Genomic DNA, 19,402 nt, shown 5'->3' with positions numbered 1-19,402 from the left:
AAGAGGAACTGCTGGAACAAATCAATAAATAAATAAAAAAAAATAAAAAAATCAACTTATCCCAAGAATAAGATGATGTTTATTCAGGGTCCAAAAGCAATTTAAGACTAACAAAGAACACAGTTATGCAGTTTCACATTGAAATCAGCTTGTATACCGAACCACGCAAGAGAGCAGTTGTCTTTATGTAACTCCAGAGAGAAACCAGGGAAGGATTCTAACAGCTCCAAACTACATGTATTACTGCAGTAATAAATGCACTAGCTGAGGTACTGATTAAAATAAAATTATTAAATATCTGTATTAAAGTTAGAAGCCATAATGCTTTGTGTGCCTCTTTAACCTATTAGAATCCTTTTCTAATGTTAAGAGATAGCAGATAAAAAAGAGCTGGTTGATACAACTTCTCTGGACTTTCAAGAGCCTTTGAGAATGCTTCACACAAATAGCTATTAGAGAAACTAAGTAACCACAGGGTCAGAAGTAAAGTATTGTCATTGATTAGAAACCAACTATAAAAGGCAGAATACAAAAGAAGAATATGTTTATTAATGGTCACTGCTCCATGTGGCTAAAGGTTAACAGCAGGCTGCCCCCAGGTTCTCTACTAAGGAGAGTATTTAATCTATCTATTAATCATCTGGAATTGGGACTAACAATAAAATGGAAATTTTTACAAGTGACATAACAAGTCTTAAATTCTTAGAATTAAGGCCAAAGCAGGCCAAGGAGCTTCTGGGTCACTTAAAAGATCTAAATGAAAGGGGAAACAATAGCAGATGGAACCTAGCACTGCCAAGAATAATAGATGGATACAAGAAAGCACCATATGAAATACTTATAAAATACATATATGAAATACATATAAAAACTGGAAACGAACACTGAAGGTAGGAGAAATCACTTGTGATACGCATGGTACAATACACAACCAAAATCCTTGTCTGTCATGCAAGAAACTTCTCTTAAATGCCTTTGTTAGCAAGTAGTCACTAATACAGTCCAAGAACCGTATGTGCAAGAGGCATATAAGGAGTAAATCCCTCTATCAGTATTTCAACATATTCAGAATTAGTTTTTCTGTTTTTGATTTTGTTTGCTATACCACTGTAACATAATTTACATAAATATAATCCTTTTCTTCTACCCTAGTCTCCACTCACATCCAATAATTTGCCACTAGATATCAGAAAAAAAAAAAAAAAAGACACATAGGAGCCATACAAAAATTCAGTAAGAATTATATGAACAGAAATCCTACCTTCATTTTTACAAAGAACAAGAAGGGCTGATATATGAAACATATTGAGAGCCAAATTTTAATTGAATGTTTGTGGATCTGCCACACATTTAGAAAAAAAAAAAAAAAAAAAAGGATTTTTAAGACAGTTCTAGGTGTCATAAAAAATATAACTTTGTCTCTAACAATTAGATAACCCTTCATGTATGAAATTCTACTAATAGAAAACTATAGAAATATTTTTTCTTGTATCATAAATAATCTAATCTTGTATCATAAATCATCTAATGCCTAATATGAGTTAGGATGAAACTGCATACTAGCAAAGGATTTTTTGGTGTACTATTCTGTCTGGTGTAGTATTAATTTTGCCTCCCAAGTGCTGCTTATTCCCAAAGACAGGACACAACTCTCAGCAGATCTCTAAGCAATGCAGTATGTCACTTCCCATATCCTGTTTATGGAAAATATGCTTGAAAGCTCTCCAGTTTTCCAGTTCTTCAGTATCAGCTCCTTCAGGCTCAAGATAAAACATTTTAAGTATAATCTGAGATATGTCACATGTAAATATATTGTCTATCTGCTCTTACAATGACCCAAGTTAAACACCTGCATTTTTACCTGTCTGCCATTCTGATTACCTCCAGCTGGCAGAATAACACCTGAACTCTACTAGTCAGTTTGACTAGCAGTTCCTCTTCAGTTCAGCAACATCTGCTGGTGAAGTAAGTGCTTCACCTGCAAGTTTTCCCACAAGGTTTCAAACACACTGATTTCAGTAAGAGAATTGTTTTTCCATTTTTCACTAGGTCACTAGCATTTTTCTTGCCTCTTTTTAGCCATACCACAGTCTAACATTGGGAAAACATTAAGGAAGCTTTCCTGTAGTTAACAAAAAGCTAAAAACATTAAGGCTCATAGATGTTCAGGAATGTAGTTACCACTGGAAATAAACTTGATCATTACTTTTAGAAGAACACTGCTAACTAATTTTCTTCCAGGAAGTGCAGTAAGCTTACTTTAAAACAACTCAATACAGGCCATGAATTTTCAGAATTCAAAAGCAATGATCACCTGCAATTACTGTAGGGTAGTTTTGTTTTGTTTTGTTTTGTTTTGTTGTTGTTGTTTGTTTGTTTGTTTCTGAAATGAAAATGTCTAAAGAAAAGTTTAAAAAAAAAAAAAAAGAAAGGTAATAGTTCACTGCACTAACAAAAAATATTCTATCAATAAAGCAGTTTTGTTCTAGTTGTAAAACTTTCTAAAGAACTATACTGTACCTTTTTAATCTTCCTAAGAAAGAAGGTTTACTCTGTGAAGAGAAATTATATTAATCTACACCCATGGGTACAGTATTGTCCTTGTTGCTGAAAAATCCATAGACAATTAAGTCTTCATAGGTCTATAAAAAATAAAATAATTGGGGAAAAAAAAAATAACAAAACAACAACAAAAAAAATACTTACTCAGGCTTTTCTGAGTATCTGGTTATCAGTTCAGTTGTTATCTAAAATCCAAACAAACTGAACACTACCCCATATTTTTTTCTTCTAGGAGGAAACAAGAAAATAAATACAGAGAGGAAGGGCAGTGTTTTATGAAGGAAGGTCAGACCTGTTCTGTGTCTGATGATTTCCTTCCCTCTCCACACAAATTTCTCATTTTCATGATTGCTTAGATATTTTTTCACCATTCTGAAAATTAAAAAACCCAAACTTCCCACAATGAGGCACTGAAAACTCTTGTTTAGTATGGTTTCCATGTACTGTGAAAGTCCTGGGAATTTCACAGCAAGGACAGAGGCAGTCCAGAAAGCCTGAAACGCAGCAGAGATGCAGTAGTTCTGCTGCAAAGAGGCTTGGCAGCTGCAGCGAAGGCATATAGCAAAAATTTACACCATGCTGTGCATCAGATCTGTAGACATGCCAACAGAAGAATAGGGGAAGAAGGTGCACTAGAAAAACGGTTAACCTTTCCTTTCATTTATTTGTTTGTTTGTTTATTATTTATTTTATTTTATTATTTATTATTTATTTAGGCTTTTTATTTCAATACTCCCCGGAATTATTGCTTTTGAACCCTAAAAAGTCATGGGATGTATTGAATTGTTTATAAGTAAATGTATTATGCTTCTGTGAAGATTAGTTACGTGTTCTTCTGACACTGTAGTCCTAAAGAAATTGCAGAAATACTTTGGGAATTATTTCCATGTGAGGGATGAATTTCTGTCTCTTTAACTAAGGCTATGTGACTATCACCAAGTAACATGGTGATGTAGACTGAAAGAGTGCTGGGAGCCTGGCATCCACATTATATGTGTTTCAGTGCTTTCACTTCAAGCTAACTCCAGTCCTACAGATAGTGCACCCCTTAGTGACCTACAGACAGTGTGCCCTTTAGTCTGCAGTTCATTAGACGCGCCTCTGGAACACTTCTCCTTCAGTGGAAAACGACCCAGGCTGTGTGCTCTCGGATTGCTCTGTAATGTGAATCAAAATGCAAGAAGAGTGGGAGTGGGAGTGGGTGGGAGATTTGTTTCAAAAGCACAGTCCTGACCTGAACTGAAATGCTGATATAGACATAGCCTCAGTGCAACTGCCTGTACGCAGTTCAACCACTTGAGATTTGTGACCAGTGTACCCAAGTGTGTACAGACTCTGCAAGAAATAAAGTGTTGTGTTTTAACTCTGTTAAGATACAAAGTGAAGAAAAGAATTTGAAGCAGGAACAGTCCTTTGAGGAATATAACAGATGCACATCGCTATTCACTTCATGTTATGGGGCCCCTACGTTGCTGAATTATGGTAATATTTCAGTTCCCCAATAGCACCATTAGTTGAATAAATAAATAAATAAATAAATAAATAAATAAATAAATAAATAAATAAAAAGAGGAGAAAAACAAAACAAAACAAAACACTTTCAGATCTCAGAGCTTTTGCTTCTCTTTAGAATATCAGTAAATGATTTCAGATGTCTCTTTATTCATGTGTACTTTAAGCTGTTTTCTGTCCTGTACACAGGACCACACATTTAAAGTAAACCAAAAAAAAAAGGTGAATTAAATTTGCAGACCTCTTATTCCTCCATGTGAGCCTACTGATCTTTCATGTCAGTCATAATTTTGGTAAAATTCAGAGATGTAAATATTTCCTGCAAGCTGCAAAACATATAGTCTCCTCCTCTTGTAAATGTAAACTATAAAAGAAGAATAAAACCTTTCATCCCAAATATCATCTCTCTTCAAATTAAGCCTATCTTAAAAGCTATGAGAAAAGATCATACTATAAATACTTAAGTTCACAGCAAAATTTAAGGAGTAATATTTTTCCAGTGATGGAAAAGAAACAGAAGCAAGTAAAAAATAAAAAAAAAATGGTTGGAAAGCTGCCTGGCGGAGAAGGACCTGGGAGTATTGGTGGATAGTCGGCTGAATATGAGCCAGCAGTGTGCTCAGGTGGCCAAGAAGGCCAACGGCATCCTGGCTTGTATAAGAAGCAGTGTGACCAGCAGGGCTAGGGAAGCTATGAACAAGCTGCTGAAGACCTCCAAGGTCTTAAGACCCCACAACCAAGACCCCATAACCTCTTTGGGCAAACTGTGTCAGTGCTTGCAGTGACATCAGTAACAAAAAAAAAAAAAAAAAAAAAAAAAAAAAAGTGATCCTTGAAATAATCACAGCAATCAGAAGGTCCTGGTCTTAAAATAAATAAGTAAATAAATAATACATAAACAAGCAAAAACCACCCAAATGAAGAAGCTTTTCTGAAATGTGCAAGTATAGAAAAATAAATAAATATATAATCTAAAATATTCTAATTGCATAAATAGAATATTTAAGATAGTTTTCCCATAATCTATTAGATTAACAGAGGAATACGGAATTTTAGGTGGTTTTGTTCCAAACAGTGATCCAAATCTCAGTCCAAACACATAGAAAGTTTCTACAAAGGAGTTGTGAAAAACAATATAAATCAGTGTTAGTGTGTATTCTTGCTGTGACATTTGTAATTGATGGTTTTTCAGGGACTGAAAAAAAATGAAAAGATCATATAGAAACAATTGTTGCCTTTTATTGTTCTGTATTTCTGGAACTACTTTTTAATTTTAAAGTATTCAGGACATCTTGAAGACTTTCATAGGACTGTACTACAGGATTGTCTTAGCAGCTCCAAAATGCTTGATCCTGCTTTAGTGACTTCCTTGTTGTACTACCTGTTAGACACACAGACATATATATATCACATATATACATGCATATGCTTGTGTATAATACCTATAATTTTTACTTAAGATGAGTCATTGTTAAAATTACTACCTGTTTTGTGAGCATTGAAATTTACCACAGAGGAAAACGTCTGTTACCCAATCAACTCTTCATCATACACTTAAACACTTTCTAGCTGTATTTACACCAACATAAATACAGAATGTGTCTACAGCAATCAAAGCAGCTTCTCTGGATTTAAACTTGCAATATTGCTGATCCACATCTTTCCTTTTAACCCTGATGGAAGACCTACACTCACTATTGGCTAAAAAAGGCAAATGAATTTTGCTCTGAAAATTTAAGAATTTTTCATCCCTAGATAACTGAACAAGTTAAGCTCAGCATATTTTCTATAGTGTGCCTGAAAAATCAATAAAACAAGATAATAGGATCGAGATCAAGTACAACAAAGGACAGGGAAAAAATTAATCTAACAACAATAACAAATTAATAATGTCAGTCAAAGACAAGAAAAGGAATAATTAAAGCACTCTGCATATTCCTTTCTGGAGCAATGTTCATAAAGCAAATCAGTGTGAGTCAAATCCACCACTTTGACTTCATATATTTTAGTTTTCATGTATATCACGTGCCTCCTTCTGCTCTCAAGACAGTATTACATTTAAGTAAAGTCTTTGACTTATATGGAGCAAGTCACAATTTATGTTGTTTGTAGATCCCTAACTAAAGGAAAATTGGTCTATATTTACAAAGGAAAATAAAGCAGTATTTTAAATTCCCAACTGTTGTACAGAGATTGTGATACATTTACACAGGTCACATCCCAGGAATCAATCTCAGCCACTAAATGTTGGAAAGCTATTTGAAAAGCAATGCAGCAAAGATTTAATTGTATTAATACAGTGAGGTTGCAAAAATGTATATTTATAAGATTGAGCTTTAACGTTTATAAGATTTAAATAAAGACAAAAGAAACTATAATGCACTTCTAACTGAATTGGGATATAAACCAGCAAGCCTCATTTCCTGAACTACAGTGACACACTCTATCTTGTTAGCTAACCATAGCTTATAATAGGGGTCATTTCTCCAGGGACTGTTATATGAGAAAGCAAAAAAAAAAAAAAAAAAAAAAAAAAATTGCATGAAGGTTTTTTAAAAAATATCCCTCAGGACCTTGGCTATGTTCTTGTTTCCCTTCTTTTTTTAGGTGCAGTACCTCAAGCCAGTAGAATCTAGTCCACTTATATCCCCTGCCCTGGCACTACTCCATCCACGTAGCCAAATGGACAAAGTCTTCATGTTCCTGGCAGTACATGCTGGGGTGTCCCCATGAGCAGGATGCTTTGAGCTCAGCATTCATGTTCCCCTCTGTAAAAACCTGTCTTATTATCTAAACTGTCTAGTGTCAGTTTAAAGCACAGTACTGCTATATAGACAGCTTGAACATAGTGTAAAAGCAAAACACTAGTGGATGTTTTTGTATTTATATAGGTATGCAATTTGCAATACTCCAAAAATGATCAATTGTAGTACTTTGTTTAGTAATAAAAAGGTCAGTGAATTAGGATCTGAAGAAAAAGCTCTTTCTCCATGGATCTCACTAGGATTTTAGACTACTGCATGACTTTTGCAAAGCAGGGATCAGTTCCACTAGAAAACCAACCACACATTTCACTAGAAAACAATCAGAAATTTACTTAAGGAATTTACTAATTATCAGTATTCTAAATAGATATTATACTTCTCTTGAAATATATATACTTCTCTTGAAATTTTCCAAAAATTTTTGTCTTAACAAAAGCATAGATTTTGGATTATTTGTAGCTATTCTAAATAAGAGAGATGATGACTGGCATGCATAATTTTATTCTTATCACTTTTGGAATTGTGCATTGCAATTCACAGATGTAATTTTCTCATAATTTAAAAGAATGTTACATTTAAAGTGAGATTTCCTATACCAGACTTAACCACAAAGTGATTCCCTTTTAAAAATCAGTTATGTCTTTGAATACACAAGCATTTTTACTTGCGACTGTGAATAATAAAGTATCCTTATTATTCTAAAGCTCTTTTTCACAGAAATCTAGTTGCAACAAATATCATATGTGACAGCAATATAAAGAGTACTCAATAGAAAATTTGTGTGTAATTGTAAATTACATTTAAAATTTTCCATATTTGCAATAACTAAAAAAAAAAAAAAAAAGTTATTTATTTGGCATTTTAATCTTCAACAACTAAACTCTATTTTAAAGAACAACTATTTTTTATTCTGTTCTACAAGTATAAAAATAATTTACCTTTGAAAACATAACTTTACCTCTAACAACAATAAAAATCCCCCTCCAAATTATGAAATTATACTAATACAAACTATATTTTTTCTCTAATCATGAGCACAGTAAATCAATTATCATCTAATATGAGTTAAGAAAAAACTTTATATACTATCAAAGGATTTCAGTATGGTGTACTGCTCCTCCTGAAGAACATGTATACTAATACATGTTCTCTGAAAAATGAAAAAATTTTGATACACATGATCTTATGTTTAGTTGTGTATTGCTACACACAGAAATATGCAAAATATATCATTGATTTTAATACAAAATTTAAAGCATTCTAAGGTGGATGAAACTCTTCCTTACTAGAACCTTAAATCCAATTGTTTATCTAAAGGAATAGGGCTCATACACAGTTAGGGGTTTTTAGTTTGTTTTGTTTTGTTTTCTGAGAAGAAGCCAGAATTGTAACACCTGAAATATGGAGAACAAGCTAACTAATATGTAGAGCAATAATCAGCAAATCAGTAATCAACAGATTGTGGAAAATCTCTCATCCTCTTAAAAAATTGATGAATAAAATGAGAAAAACTATTTTTCTAAATAGCATAGACAATCCATCTTTTACTCTTCCATTTAATAAAGAATGTCCTCTGATTCTGGATTGCTAATTTCTTAAAAATGCAATAAAGATACTTCATTGTGATGTTTTACAGAGATGAAGTGTGTTGACATGCCACCATTTATGTAAATTTTCAAGCAAATTGAAGACAACATCTGATCTAACATGCTGAGGAACAGCAGGGTTTAAACATGCATTTAAAAAAACATTTTAGATAACTCATTTTCTCCCTGGAAAATTGTTTCCTCAAAACTGGATATTCTAAAATACAAAAATATTTTTCCAATTTTTAATTGATAAATTTGAAATTTTAATGACCTTACTAAGAAATTTGCCTAAATTTTTGCATTTTTAAAAAATCATAAAAATGCCACTATCATAGTCAAAAAAATGAAAACAATCTTTTTGTTGTTGCTGTTTGTAACGTCTCAGGCACAGTTTCCCCCCATTTCACTGGAATCTATTAAAACATACAGAAAGGCTTCCAAACTGATGCAAAACTTCTGAAAACCTGTATGCACACATATTTCTTGTTCAGTTCAGATGATCTTTGCTACCGTTTTTATCCAGATTTTTTTCTGCTAATGATGAAATCAGAAGTCATAAAAGTTTTATGCCTGTGTTATTTCAAATTTATCTTTCAAGACATTTCCATCAGTTTGAATGAAAGACAAGAGATGAAGGGTGGGAGAATATTAAGCATTGACCAACTTCACTTCAAACTTGCTTACATCATGGAATATTCTCTTTACCATTATGGAATGGGAACTTGTTGGATATAGCTCTTTAATATGCATGTTCTAAATAAATATATTTATTTCATATATCTGCCCTGTGTATGAACAAGATTAGATCATAAATCTAATAGAGTAAAACTGTTATCTTTTTCTTTTTAACATATCTTCAAATTAATGAAAAACTCTCTTCAGACCAGGATGTTTCTAGTACTTAATACTAAATTGGTATTCCTCCATCTAATTGAAGTTATAAATGAACTTTACCAAACTGCCACACACTCTCGCTTAGTGATGTTTGCTCTACAGTTCTGACAAGAGACAAGTACAGTGAAATGTGCAGTGAAAAGTACAGGTTACTTTAGTAAAGTGGCATGAAAGTCTAGGAACATATGCCTCTTGAATTAGAGAACTTCATTCTGATTTGATTTAAGGGAAGAAACACAGTGTAATATATAGTAATTCTCACACACACAGACATATAATACACACCTCAAAACACCCTCCTCCTAAAAAGACAAGTGAGAATAAGGGAAATAATCTGTAGCAAATATACCTGCAAAAATTGCTAAAAAGAGCAATTTTTGTTGTATGGTTTTTCAGTAGAAATAACTGAAAAGGTCTATGTAGAAGCTCTTAGCCTTCCCTCTGTCTCTCTCTCTCTCTCTTTCAAAAAAAAAGAAAAAGTGATAAAATTATAGTTATATAAGGCCCTTCCTTTCCTATTCCCATTTCTATGAAGCAGATTGTATGGCTCACACATTGTTCAGTGACAGATTATAGTCATCAGGAAAGTGAAAGAGACTTGTGATTTCACTAGGTTGATGTGGGACAGCACAAGTAGCAGACTTCTACAGACTTCCTCATGGTTAAATTTTACATATGAACACAATTTCATCCAAACTTAAGTGCACTCTATAAACAATGAACAGAAAAGAGGTACTTCTAGGGCATAATCCCTCTGACCTATTTTAAATGTCCATAGTAGATGTCCACTTTACTGTAAACTCACTCACTCTGGAACTACCTATGTAACACCACTGACTACAAAGACAGCCTGAACTATTCTATACAGTGTGGATATCCATACTGTAGACATCTAATTTTTTTCAGATTAATACCTTGATTTTTTTATCTCGGAGTGATACTTATCAACAATATTTGAGAATTTGGTTTCTAAGTTACATTTTCTCCCTTTAAGGTAATTCATAGATCTAAATATATTATGGATCCTAGTGCAAGACTGAAGTAATAAATTACTAAGTATAGACAAAATGATTTTTAGGCAGGATAAGTGATAGAACTGTAATTTGCATTTTGATTACTTTTCCTAGAAGAACATGAAATAAAGAAGCAAGACTGCTGCATTCTCTGCAAAGTACATGTGAGCTGTACAACTTGATGCAGAGAACCAAGGAACAAACTAAAATCGAGGGCAGAGCCATGACATCTCTAGCCATGTGACTCTAACACCCTGAGGTGATGTGATGGCAGCTGAATTAGGATAGAAACCACTTCAACTGGTCTGTGCCAGTCATCTGCAGTCTTTTTTTTTGTCTTTTTTTTTTTTTTTTTTTTTTCCTAAAGAAGGGATGAAGTACCCATTGGCTTTATGAATAAGATAAATATCTGGATGATTAAGTATATGCAAACTTCTGAAGTGTTAAAGTTAGGTGGGCTGAACTCTCTTCTGAAAGAACACATTGGAAATTTTGTTAAAAAGTGACGATGCTGATCCAACAAACCATTTAAGCAATTGAATGACTATAAGCATGTGCATAGTCTTCAGTGATATTCATAAGCAGATTGCTGAATCAGGATTTTAGGCCAAAATAAAAATGTCTAATGCGTGTACTAATGTACAATGTCCATTAATACGTAGTAAGTGTTGTTCCTTATATTACAAGAGCACTATTATAAGAGCAGATACATCAAATTCACCCACATCTTAAATTATGAAAAATATTTTTTTAAATTCAACTAAACAAAGAACATGTGTAAACATCAATTTATATAGTCACATCAGCTTCACAGCATTTTAAGCAAAACTTTTAAAAATATATGTATTTAAGTATCACGGCTTGTTAGTAAAGCATATTTGTTTTTAAAAAGAGCTTTAAAATAAGTATTTAAATTTCAGGGCATTTTAAGAAGGCATCAGTTCACTAATTAATGTTTATTGTTTCCAATTCATATTAAACACTGGCCTTCAATGCAGATTTCTTAAGGTTTAATTTGTAAGAGTTTCTTCTGATTAGCTTAGGTATCACTCTTGAATACAATATAAATATTGTCTGATTAAGATGTGTAATTGAAATGTCTAACTTAGAGGCAGATGCTGGTCTGTGTGACCTTTTGTACCAGAAGGGTTCATCACTTGAGCTTTTGGTTTCATATTTCTCATCTGCTCTTTTCTGCCAGCTTAACTGAGAATTTAAATCAAAATCTAATTAGACTACATATGCTGTTTAGGAAAAAGTTCTTGGAAAAGTCATGATTCATATAGGCTTTGATATTTCCAGATAAATAAGAACAAATGTGATTTTAATTGTTTTAAATTACTTTCAGTCATCCTCTTACTCAAATAAAAGGGTTGAATACAGTTCTCTGATTTAAAAAAAAAAAAATCTGATAACAACTGTACAGTCTATGTTTAATGATGAAACCCTTTATCGAAATGTGCGCTTTTCAACTGAGTAGTATTTAAACTCAGCAATTTTGTACCATATTTCTGATACCAATATCAAAACCTCAAATTAGAAGTTGTTAAATGATATTTAATTCCTGGGGGGGGCGGGGGGGGGGCGGAAGGGGGGGATGGGAAATGCTGTGCATACATGGGGAGCACTTAGGACGTGAGAAAATGTTTACTTTTTAGAAATGTTGATATAAAAAAAAGTTGGTATATATTTCATTTTTCTCTTTTGATATTCTAGTAGGATAACAATATTATTTTATGTTATTTGAACTACAGTGTACTTACCTGAATTAAATCTTGCAATATTTTAACTGGCACTAAGGTAGACCACATTTTAAACACTCTCAACTTTCACTGAATTAAATAAAGCTGTGTCAGAAAATTATAACTGATTATTTTGTTCAAATACTATCAATATTAATAAACACTGCTGAAAATAAAGCCTTGGCCTCAAATACTTTGCACAAAGACATAAGTTCTATCTCTAAATAATTAAATAAAAGTGAAACCCTGTACATTTATATGTCCTACTTAGTTATTTGACCCACTTGTTAATCAGAAGTAGCCAGAATTTTCTTTTATTCCAGACAGGGATTGCCTGCTGTCTTAAGAATATGAACTTGATCATTCCCCGTGATAGACAGCTGACAAGTCATTATCAGGAACCATGTCTTCCAACATCAAGTCAATACAGTTCTTTATTAATTATTTGAATATAGTCCTGTATCACATTGCATATAAAAATGATATTCTGGAAACCTGCATTATGGCAATTGATATTGCCAATAATGATTTCTGTAAACATAACCATTGGTTTTAAATGTGCAAAAGCAACATTTTATAAACTTAAAAATAAATAATTAAATTTAAAGCAGGAAAACAGATATGTAGATTCAAATTCTCCATTAATTCATTATGTTAGTGACTCAACAAAGCTGAAGCAAGTTATTTATGTCACCTGGTTAGGTATGTAATACTTTCATATATCTATCTTGCTTATATTTATTGCTTTGACATTGATTATCAAGACAAAAAATATATAAAGACATCAGAATTCAGAAATATTTGTATAGAATAAATGGATGGATTTACTGTGAGACAACACTGATATCCAGAACTTGTAAACAACATACAAAATCTACTGACATCCTAACAATATAAAATGTGTATGGGTGTTCATTGATACTATCAAAAATACTGATTTTCAAAATATTATAAAATTTAAAATTCTCAGCATTTTCTGTAAAATTTTCAAAAAACCCAATGCACCTCAAATTTAATAGCAAGACCTTGGTTATAGAAAGGCATTTTTAAATGAGCAAGTATACTTATATATTAAAACAAAACACAAAAAATCACCATATAAAATAGCTAAAAATGAACTGATAACCCAAAGAACTCCTGACTGTAAATAAATGTCTGCAATCAAAATGCTTTATTTAAAATATTCTTCAGAGACTCGAAGACATGTAGTAGAACATAGATTATTTTAAAAGTAAAAAGTTTTTCTTCTGGTTTCAGGTAAAAGAATGAAAATATAGACTTGAAGCTTTAGGCACAATACATCAAAAGTATTTTCATATGCACTGCTTTCTATAAACAAGAGCACTTTCTTAAATGGCGTAACTTGCTGGACTTTACTTTGAGAACTGATGGTGTTGAAGGTGGAGGGTGATGGGGAAAGGGGAAATAATACCCAATTACAAGTTTCAGGTTGACTGATATCCAGTGTAAATGTTATTGATTTTGTCATCAGCTATAACCAGTCAACTGGATGAAAAGCTGTGTTCTGTGAATGAAGCATCCCTCCCAGAATACTAACGATCTCTTAAATATAAATAGATTATTTAACAAGCCTTTTATTGTACTAAGCCAGTAGTTACATACATGATAATGGAGTAAAGACAGTATTTTTTGAATTTTGTTTAATACAAAATAAAAAGCAGCTCACCACATAAACTAATCAAATGGTGTGTACCTAAAACACATAGATATATGTCAAGTTATTTTCTAGTCATACGTTAAATGCTAATTCTTAAGCTAGAAAGGATCTAGATGTCCGATGCTCAAAAAATCAGTATTTAAGTACACAAAAAGAAGCTATTTCCTGATGGAGTGTAATAAGTGTAATATGCATAAAACACCAAGAAGTCCAGCAAAACATTGCAATTCCCATTCTATTGCACACAAGCTACTCAGCACAAGTTTCTGGTTTCACCTGCACACCCTTCAGAGCAGATCATGTACGAGCACATCAATAATACCCATGGCTATTACACCGCTGGACCTCTCAAACGCTCAGCTTCGCCACCGACCAGAGCAAACCAAAAGTCTCCGTGGGACCCAGAAGCGCCAAAAGCCAGGGAGCACGTGGAACAGAGACCGGCTCCTCCGCAGCGTGCCGGGCTCCGGCAAGATGCGCCTCCCGTGCAGCACCTCGGACAGCAGCCTCACCGGGAGGCGCAGCCTGCACCGCGCAGCCCCGCGCACCGAGCGCGCCCCCCGCTGCGCCCAGCTCCCCTGCCTGCGTCGCTTGGCACCTTCTCCCACGAGAGCACAAACCACTGAGTTGCACCCATGTGCTTTTTGTACACACACGTACACATATAAAAACACATTTCTTCTTTTTTTTTTTTTTTTTTTTTTTTCCACTGGAAAATATCTCATTTTTAACACAGACTGGTTGGCCAAATTCTCAAAACAAAGTGCGACACTGTCACTTGACCGGCCTGCCATTAAGAACTGAAGAACTGGCACTGGCGTTGCATTAGCTTAGTTTGTTTATATAGTTCATGCAACCATTTTAATTTCAGCAACTTCTTCCCCATCATTAGAAAATTAATTCTCCTTATTCAGTCCCTGAAGGGCAATTAATAGCATAGTGTGCATTTGCTATTGTGTGTATTTTCAACTCCTGTTGCATCTTCATATATTGTAGACCAAATGCACACTTTGTGGTAAAGTTCAGTCAAACTGAAGCGATACCGAAAAAAAAAAAAAATCAATTTAAGCCCGTAGATGTTGATCATTTGGCAGCACAGAACAGTAGGTCAATTTCTAGGTTAAGGAGTTACCAAAATGGCAAAGATGCCCTCACAGCAGTAGACACCTATTTATATTTGACACACTTTTTATTTATCAAATTTGTGCTTTTGACTTATGTGATTCACTCTGGAAATAAGAAATATTTACATTATCTGCAACTGAGTGCATGAAATACTTGTGGTGAGCATAAACTGTGGCGTGCACAGTTTGTATCCTAGAAACAGTGGAGTCAAAATTACTGGTGAAACCACTTTAGTCAGGTTTAACAAGGGGAAAAAAAAAAACAAAAAAAAAAAAACAAAAAAAAAAACTTTCCCACTTTATCCAATGAGATAACAGGATGTTTCAGCTTCTGGAGGGATGAGGATTGATTTTTTCAGGCAAAGATTTGTGTAAAGTACAGTAGCTTACTGGGGAATGGGATGCTTTACAGATATGTTGTTACCATGAAATGATTTCAGAAGGCCCTACTTAAGTTAAAAAGCACTGAAATTCTGCTAGGCCTTCTGTTCAGCATGGTGATTTGTATGCACTGTTGTGTTCCACTGCTAAAGCCGGATTTGGTTCAGATTGGTTAATGTAGTGCTACAGTAGTCAAGTTAATCGAGTTCAGGGCAGAAACCATTCACCTGGCCTGGCTCTCGGTACGTATACAGAGGGACGCAATTAGTCATTTTAGGTGCCAAAGAGCGCTGTCTTTTCTGCCTTTTCCTGTCTTGAGAGCTAGGCCAACTAATCTTGTGCATAAGTACAACAACTACAAAAAGCCAAGGCGGAACCCTGCCTTCTAGCAAAGGAAAACCAAAACCTCTTTGGATCTCTCCGAACGGTCACCGGTGGCACCAAAGACAACTGCCAAGACCCAGCGAAACGCCGTCAACACCACTTCCCAGCCAAAATTCACCGCACTGCCCTCTCCCATCCACCATCGTCCTCCAGCTCCACACATTTTGGCCAAGCACCCGGAGCCGGGGTCCCGCTCTCGCAGCCGCCGGCCTGCGCCCCCTCCTTCAGGCACAGCCACGGAGCCCCGACGCCCCCGCGACCGACCCCCGGCCCCTCTGCACCCCTCTCCAGCCTGGCCCCGGTCGCATCCCCGGTCCCGGCCCCGGGGCCCGCGGGCAGGGCAGCGCCGTCCTGGCCCCGCTCATTGGCATGCAGCCCCCGTCGCTGCCCGCCGTCAAGCCGCATCCCAGCCCGCTGGAAGCCGGCAGCCGAGCCGGTGCCAATCGCATATTCATGAGGAGGGGGAAATCCAGCTCTGCACTCCCAGAGGGCCAAGGCTCACTTTTTTCTTTTTTCTTTTTCTTTTTCTTTTTTTTTTTTTTTTCTGACCTTCCCCCGCCGCCTGCCTCCCTCCCGGCAGCGCTCGCCCGGGGGCTCCCCACCGATGCGCGCAGCACCCGCAGCCCGGAGCCAGGCGCGCAGCCCGGAGCAGCCAAAACACGGAGCGCGGCAGGCACAACAGGCGCGGATGGCACGCCAAGCCCGCCGGCCAGGGACAGGAAACACAGCAGGGGCTCCTACCTTACAATCCTCAGGACACGATTTCACCGAGTACTCATCCGACTGTAAATATTTCTGGAGCATAACCTCAAACTCTTCGTATTTCTCCTGAGCGTGCTGGTCGTAGCGCTGGTAAGCCTGGACGCACTGGCTGCAGGAGCCTCCCCCCCTCAGCACCACATCCAGACTGCAGTTCAAAGTGTCCGGATTGGACAACCCGGCGAACAACTCCCAAAGTGTGTAGGAATTACAAAAGGAAAGGTAAAAATCCGTCAGGTCCCAGCCGGGCGCCGGGCTCTGCCCCGCGCCCTGCGGCCGCCCCGGCCCCCCCCGCCGCCGGCACACCGCCTCCGCGTCCCCTACGCTGAAGCACTGCCCGGACGAGGAGCTCGGGGGGGGGCAAGTCTCGGGGGGCCCGGCGGTGGAGTTCCCCAGGAAAGCAGCCTTGCCGTGCCGGGGCTCCGTGCCATTGGCGTGGCCGCTGCCGCCGCCGCCGCCGCCGCCGCCGCCGCTGGGGGAGGGCGGGAGGGAGGGCGAGGGGGGGGCGAGGAGCCGGGGCGCGGGGGGCGCCGGCTCCCCCATGGCCGCCAGCAGCTCCGGCTCGGCGGGCTCCGGCTTGTCGGGCGGCGGCTGCTCCTTCTCTCCGGTCCCCGTGAATTTGGCCTCGGCGCAGAACCACAAGTGATCAGAGAGCAGGACCGTGAAAAACAAGAGCGATGCCAGGGACAGTCGCCATTTCTGAGCCCTCTCTGAATCCGTGAAGGGTTTCTCGTTCTCCCGGGGTGCAAAGCAGATTTTTAAGCCGTCATCGTACTGCCGACTGCACATCCAAGCACCCCTGGTCATATTTTGGGAACGCACAGCCCTGGCCGACTCCACCGTGAGGGCTCCTTTGCCGCTGTCACCACAATATGCATTGACTTAAAAGATTGGGGGGATTTTCTTGCCTGCCTTCCCTTCCCTTCCCTTCTCTCGCTCGCTCGTCGCTCGCTCCCTCTTCCACTCTCCCCCTCTCTCTTTCTCCCTCTTCTTTCTTCTTCTTCTTCTTCCTCTGAGATATCGTTGGCTGTCGCCGGCGGCTCTGCCTTGGTCTCAGCACACGAAGCAGCCCCAGTCCATCCAACGCGGAGTGCCGTGGAGAAGATAAGAGCAATAACGCAGAGAGAAGAGGAGGGAGAGGAGATGGTGGTGGTAGTGGTGATAGTTGGCGGTGGCGGGGCTGCGCGGCTGGTCCTTTCCCCCTCTCACCCGGGCATGGTCAGATCGCAGCTCCCCATCTCCCTCCCGAGAAAAGCCCGCTGCCCCTGGACAGCTGCATGCCGCGTCCCCCGCTGCCGACGGACGGCTCCAGGAGGGCTGCTCGCCTCCTCTTCCTCCCTGCCGCCGCCGCTGCTCCTCGTCCTCAGCCCCGAGCCGCGGCACAGATGCCTGCACCGCTGTCTCCGTCTCCTCTTTCCCCTCTCCCCCCTCCGCTCTAACTGGAGAGACGCTGCTGCAGGGCTCCCGGAGCGCTGCCGAGGATGCTGAAGAGGAGGAGGAGGAAGAGGAAGAGGAGGAGGAGGCTGCCGGGGCCGCCGCCGCTGCTGGTGACAATGGGCTGCGGCTGCCGCCGCTGCTGCCGCCGGGCGCGGTGTCCCCGGGCGCACGGGGCGGAACTGCCTGGCTGGGGGCCCCCGATGGCCACAGGCATCTTGGGCCCTTGGGCTAAGTTGCCGCCATCTTCGTCCTGGAGAAACACTTTTTTGGGGGGAGCTCTGCCTTTTGCGTCATCTCCTCCCGCGCCGAGATCTCTCTATCCTGGCGCATTGGCAGCAGCAGCAACTCTGTCTCCTCCTGCCTGAGGAGGAGGAGGAGGAGGAGGAGGAGGAAGAGGAGGTGGGAGAGGCACTGGGGACCACATGGCCCCTCCAAAAGGCCTCCTCGGTGCAACTCTTTCCACTTGTCTCCCTGCTTTCCCTCACCGAAGAACCACTCTCCAGCCCCCTTTCCTTCAGGGTCTCCTTCCCTTTGCAGCCCCAAAACACCATGTCCACAGAGAGTGGCGGCTGGAGAGCTCTGTTGCCGTCCTTGTCATAGCAAATCACAAATGGCATCTGCAACTCCAGGTCCTGGATCCCAGCAGGTTTTGGCCCCACAGTAAAATGCCTGAAAACAGTTGCCTGCCTTTCAGTCAGTGAGCTGGAAAGCAAATTGTCCATAAGCCCCAAGCTGTTCCCCCAAGAGAAGTTGTGCAAAACCCTGGTCCAGTGCTCCTGAGCCGGGTAAATGCTGCCAGTCTTTGTGTTTTGCCTTTTAGATGTCACTGCCTGGAGAGAGAGACAGAGACAGCAGAGTTAGCTGTCCTACTAGACTGATGAAAGCCAGATCACTTATAATCTCCACTCAGACCCACAGCAGAGATCCCACTACCTTCTGTACCATACCAGCAGAATCTCTTGCTTAAATAAATGTACTGTTTGGTCACTCCTAAATTGCCTTCATCTTGCTTGCTGATATATCTTAACGTAACAGCAAGAGACGTAGCTGGATCACTCACAAGACGAAACTGCCAGCTAGAAGTCGAACATTATCAAATGAAGACCTCTACCAGCTTGTAGGTACAAGGTCTTATTCTCAAGATGTCAGGTATGCTTCCAGTCATAACACAACCAAGGTGTATGTTTTTGTTTCTCCATTGGATGGGAGAATGGTTTGGAAACCATTCCTAATCTTATTGCAGAGGTTTTCTCCATCCTGGGAGGAAGGACCATTTGGAACTAGTAATGGCCCTTAATGAACATGCATGTTGTACCACCAAGATTTACCCCATTATTTAGTTAAAGAACACTTTATTCCTTAACAAACATGGTCATGGTCTGCAAACTGATATAATTTCTGACAGCTGAGGGTTCTGTAATTCTGTGGGATTAAATCTGAAACTAAACTGTATCAGAGGAGGAAAATGCTTGTACCTTTTCCGACTGCAGCTGTCGTTAACTGAGGGGTGAGTTTACCAAGGAATGTGCTGGAATTTCCATCACTTTGAGCAATAAAACAAG

General features: G+C 38.7%; 1 protein-coding gene across 1 annotated transcript in view; it reads right to left on the bottom strand.

The window, feature by feature from the left end:
* The window catches only part of NALF1 (NALCN channel auxiliary factor 1), a 502,064-nt gene extending 483,665 nt beyond the window's left edge, over positions 1-18,399 (bottom strand). Inside the window, exon 1 of the mRNA XM_038173412.2 lies at positions 16,386-18,399. Coding sequence (XP_038029340.2) covers positions 16,386-17,210 — 825 coding nt within the window. The 5' untranslated portion in view covers positions 17,211-18,399. The remainder of the gene's footprint in view (positions 1-16,385) is intronic.
* Between the last annotated feature and the right edge of the window lie 1,003 nt (positions 18,400-19,402).

This window comes from Anas platyrhynchos, chromosome 1 (genome assembly GCF_047663525.1).
Source record: "Anas platyrhynchos isolate ZD024472 breed Pekin duck chromosome 1, IASCAAS_PekinDuck_T2T, whole genome shotgun sequence".
In the NCBI taxonomy this organism is placed as follows: Eukaryota; Metazoa; Chordata; class Aves; order Anseriformes; family Anatidae; genus Anas; species Anas platyrhynchos.
This window is presented reverse-complemented; position numbering and strand designations above follow the sequence as displayed.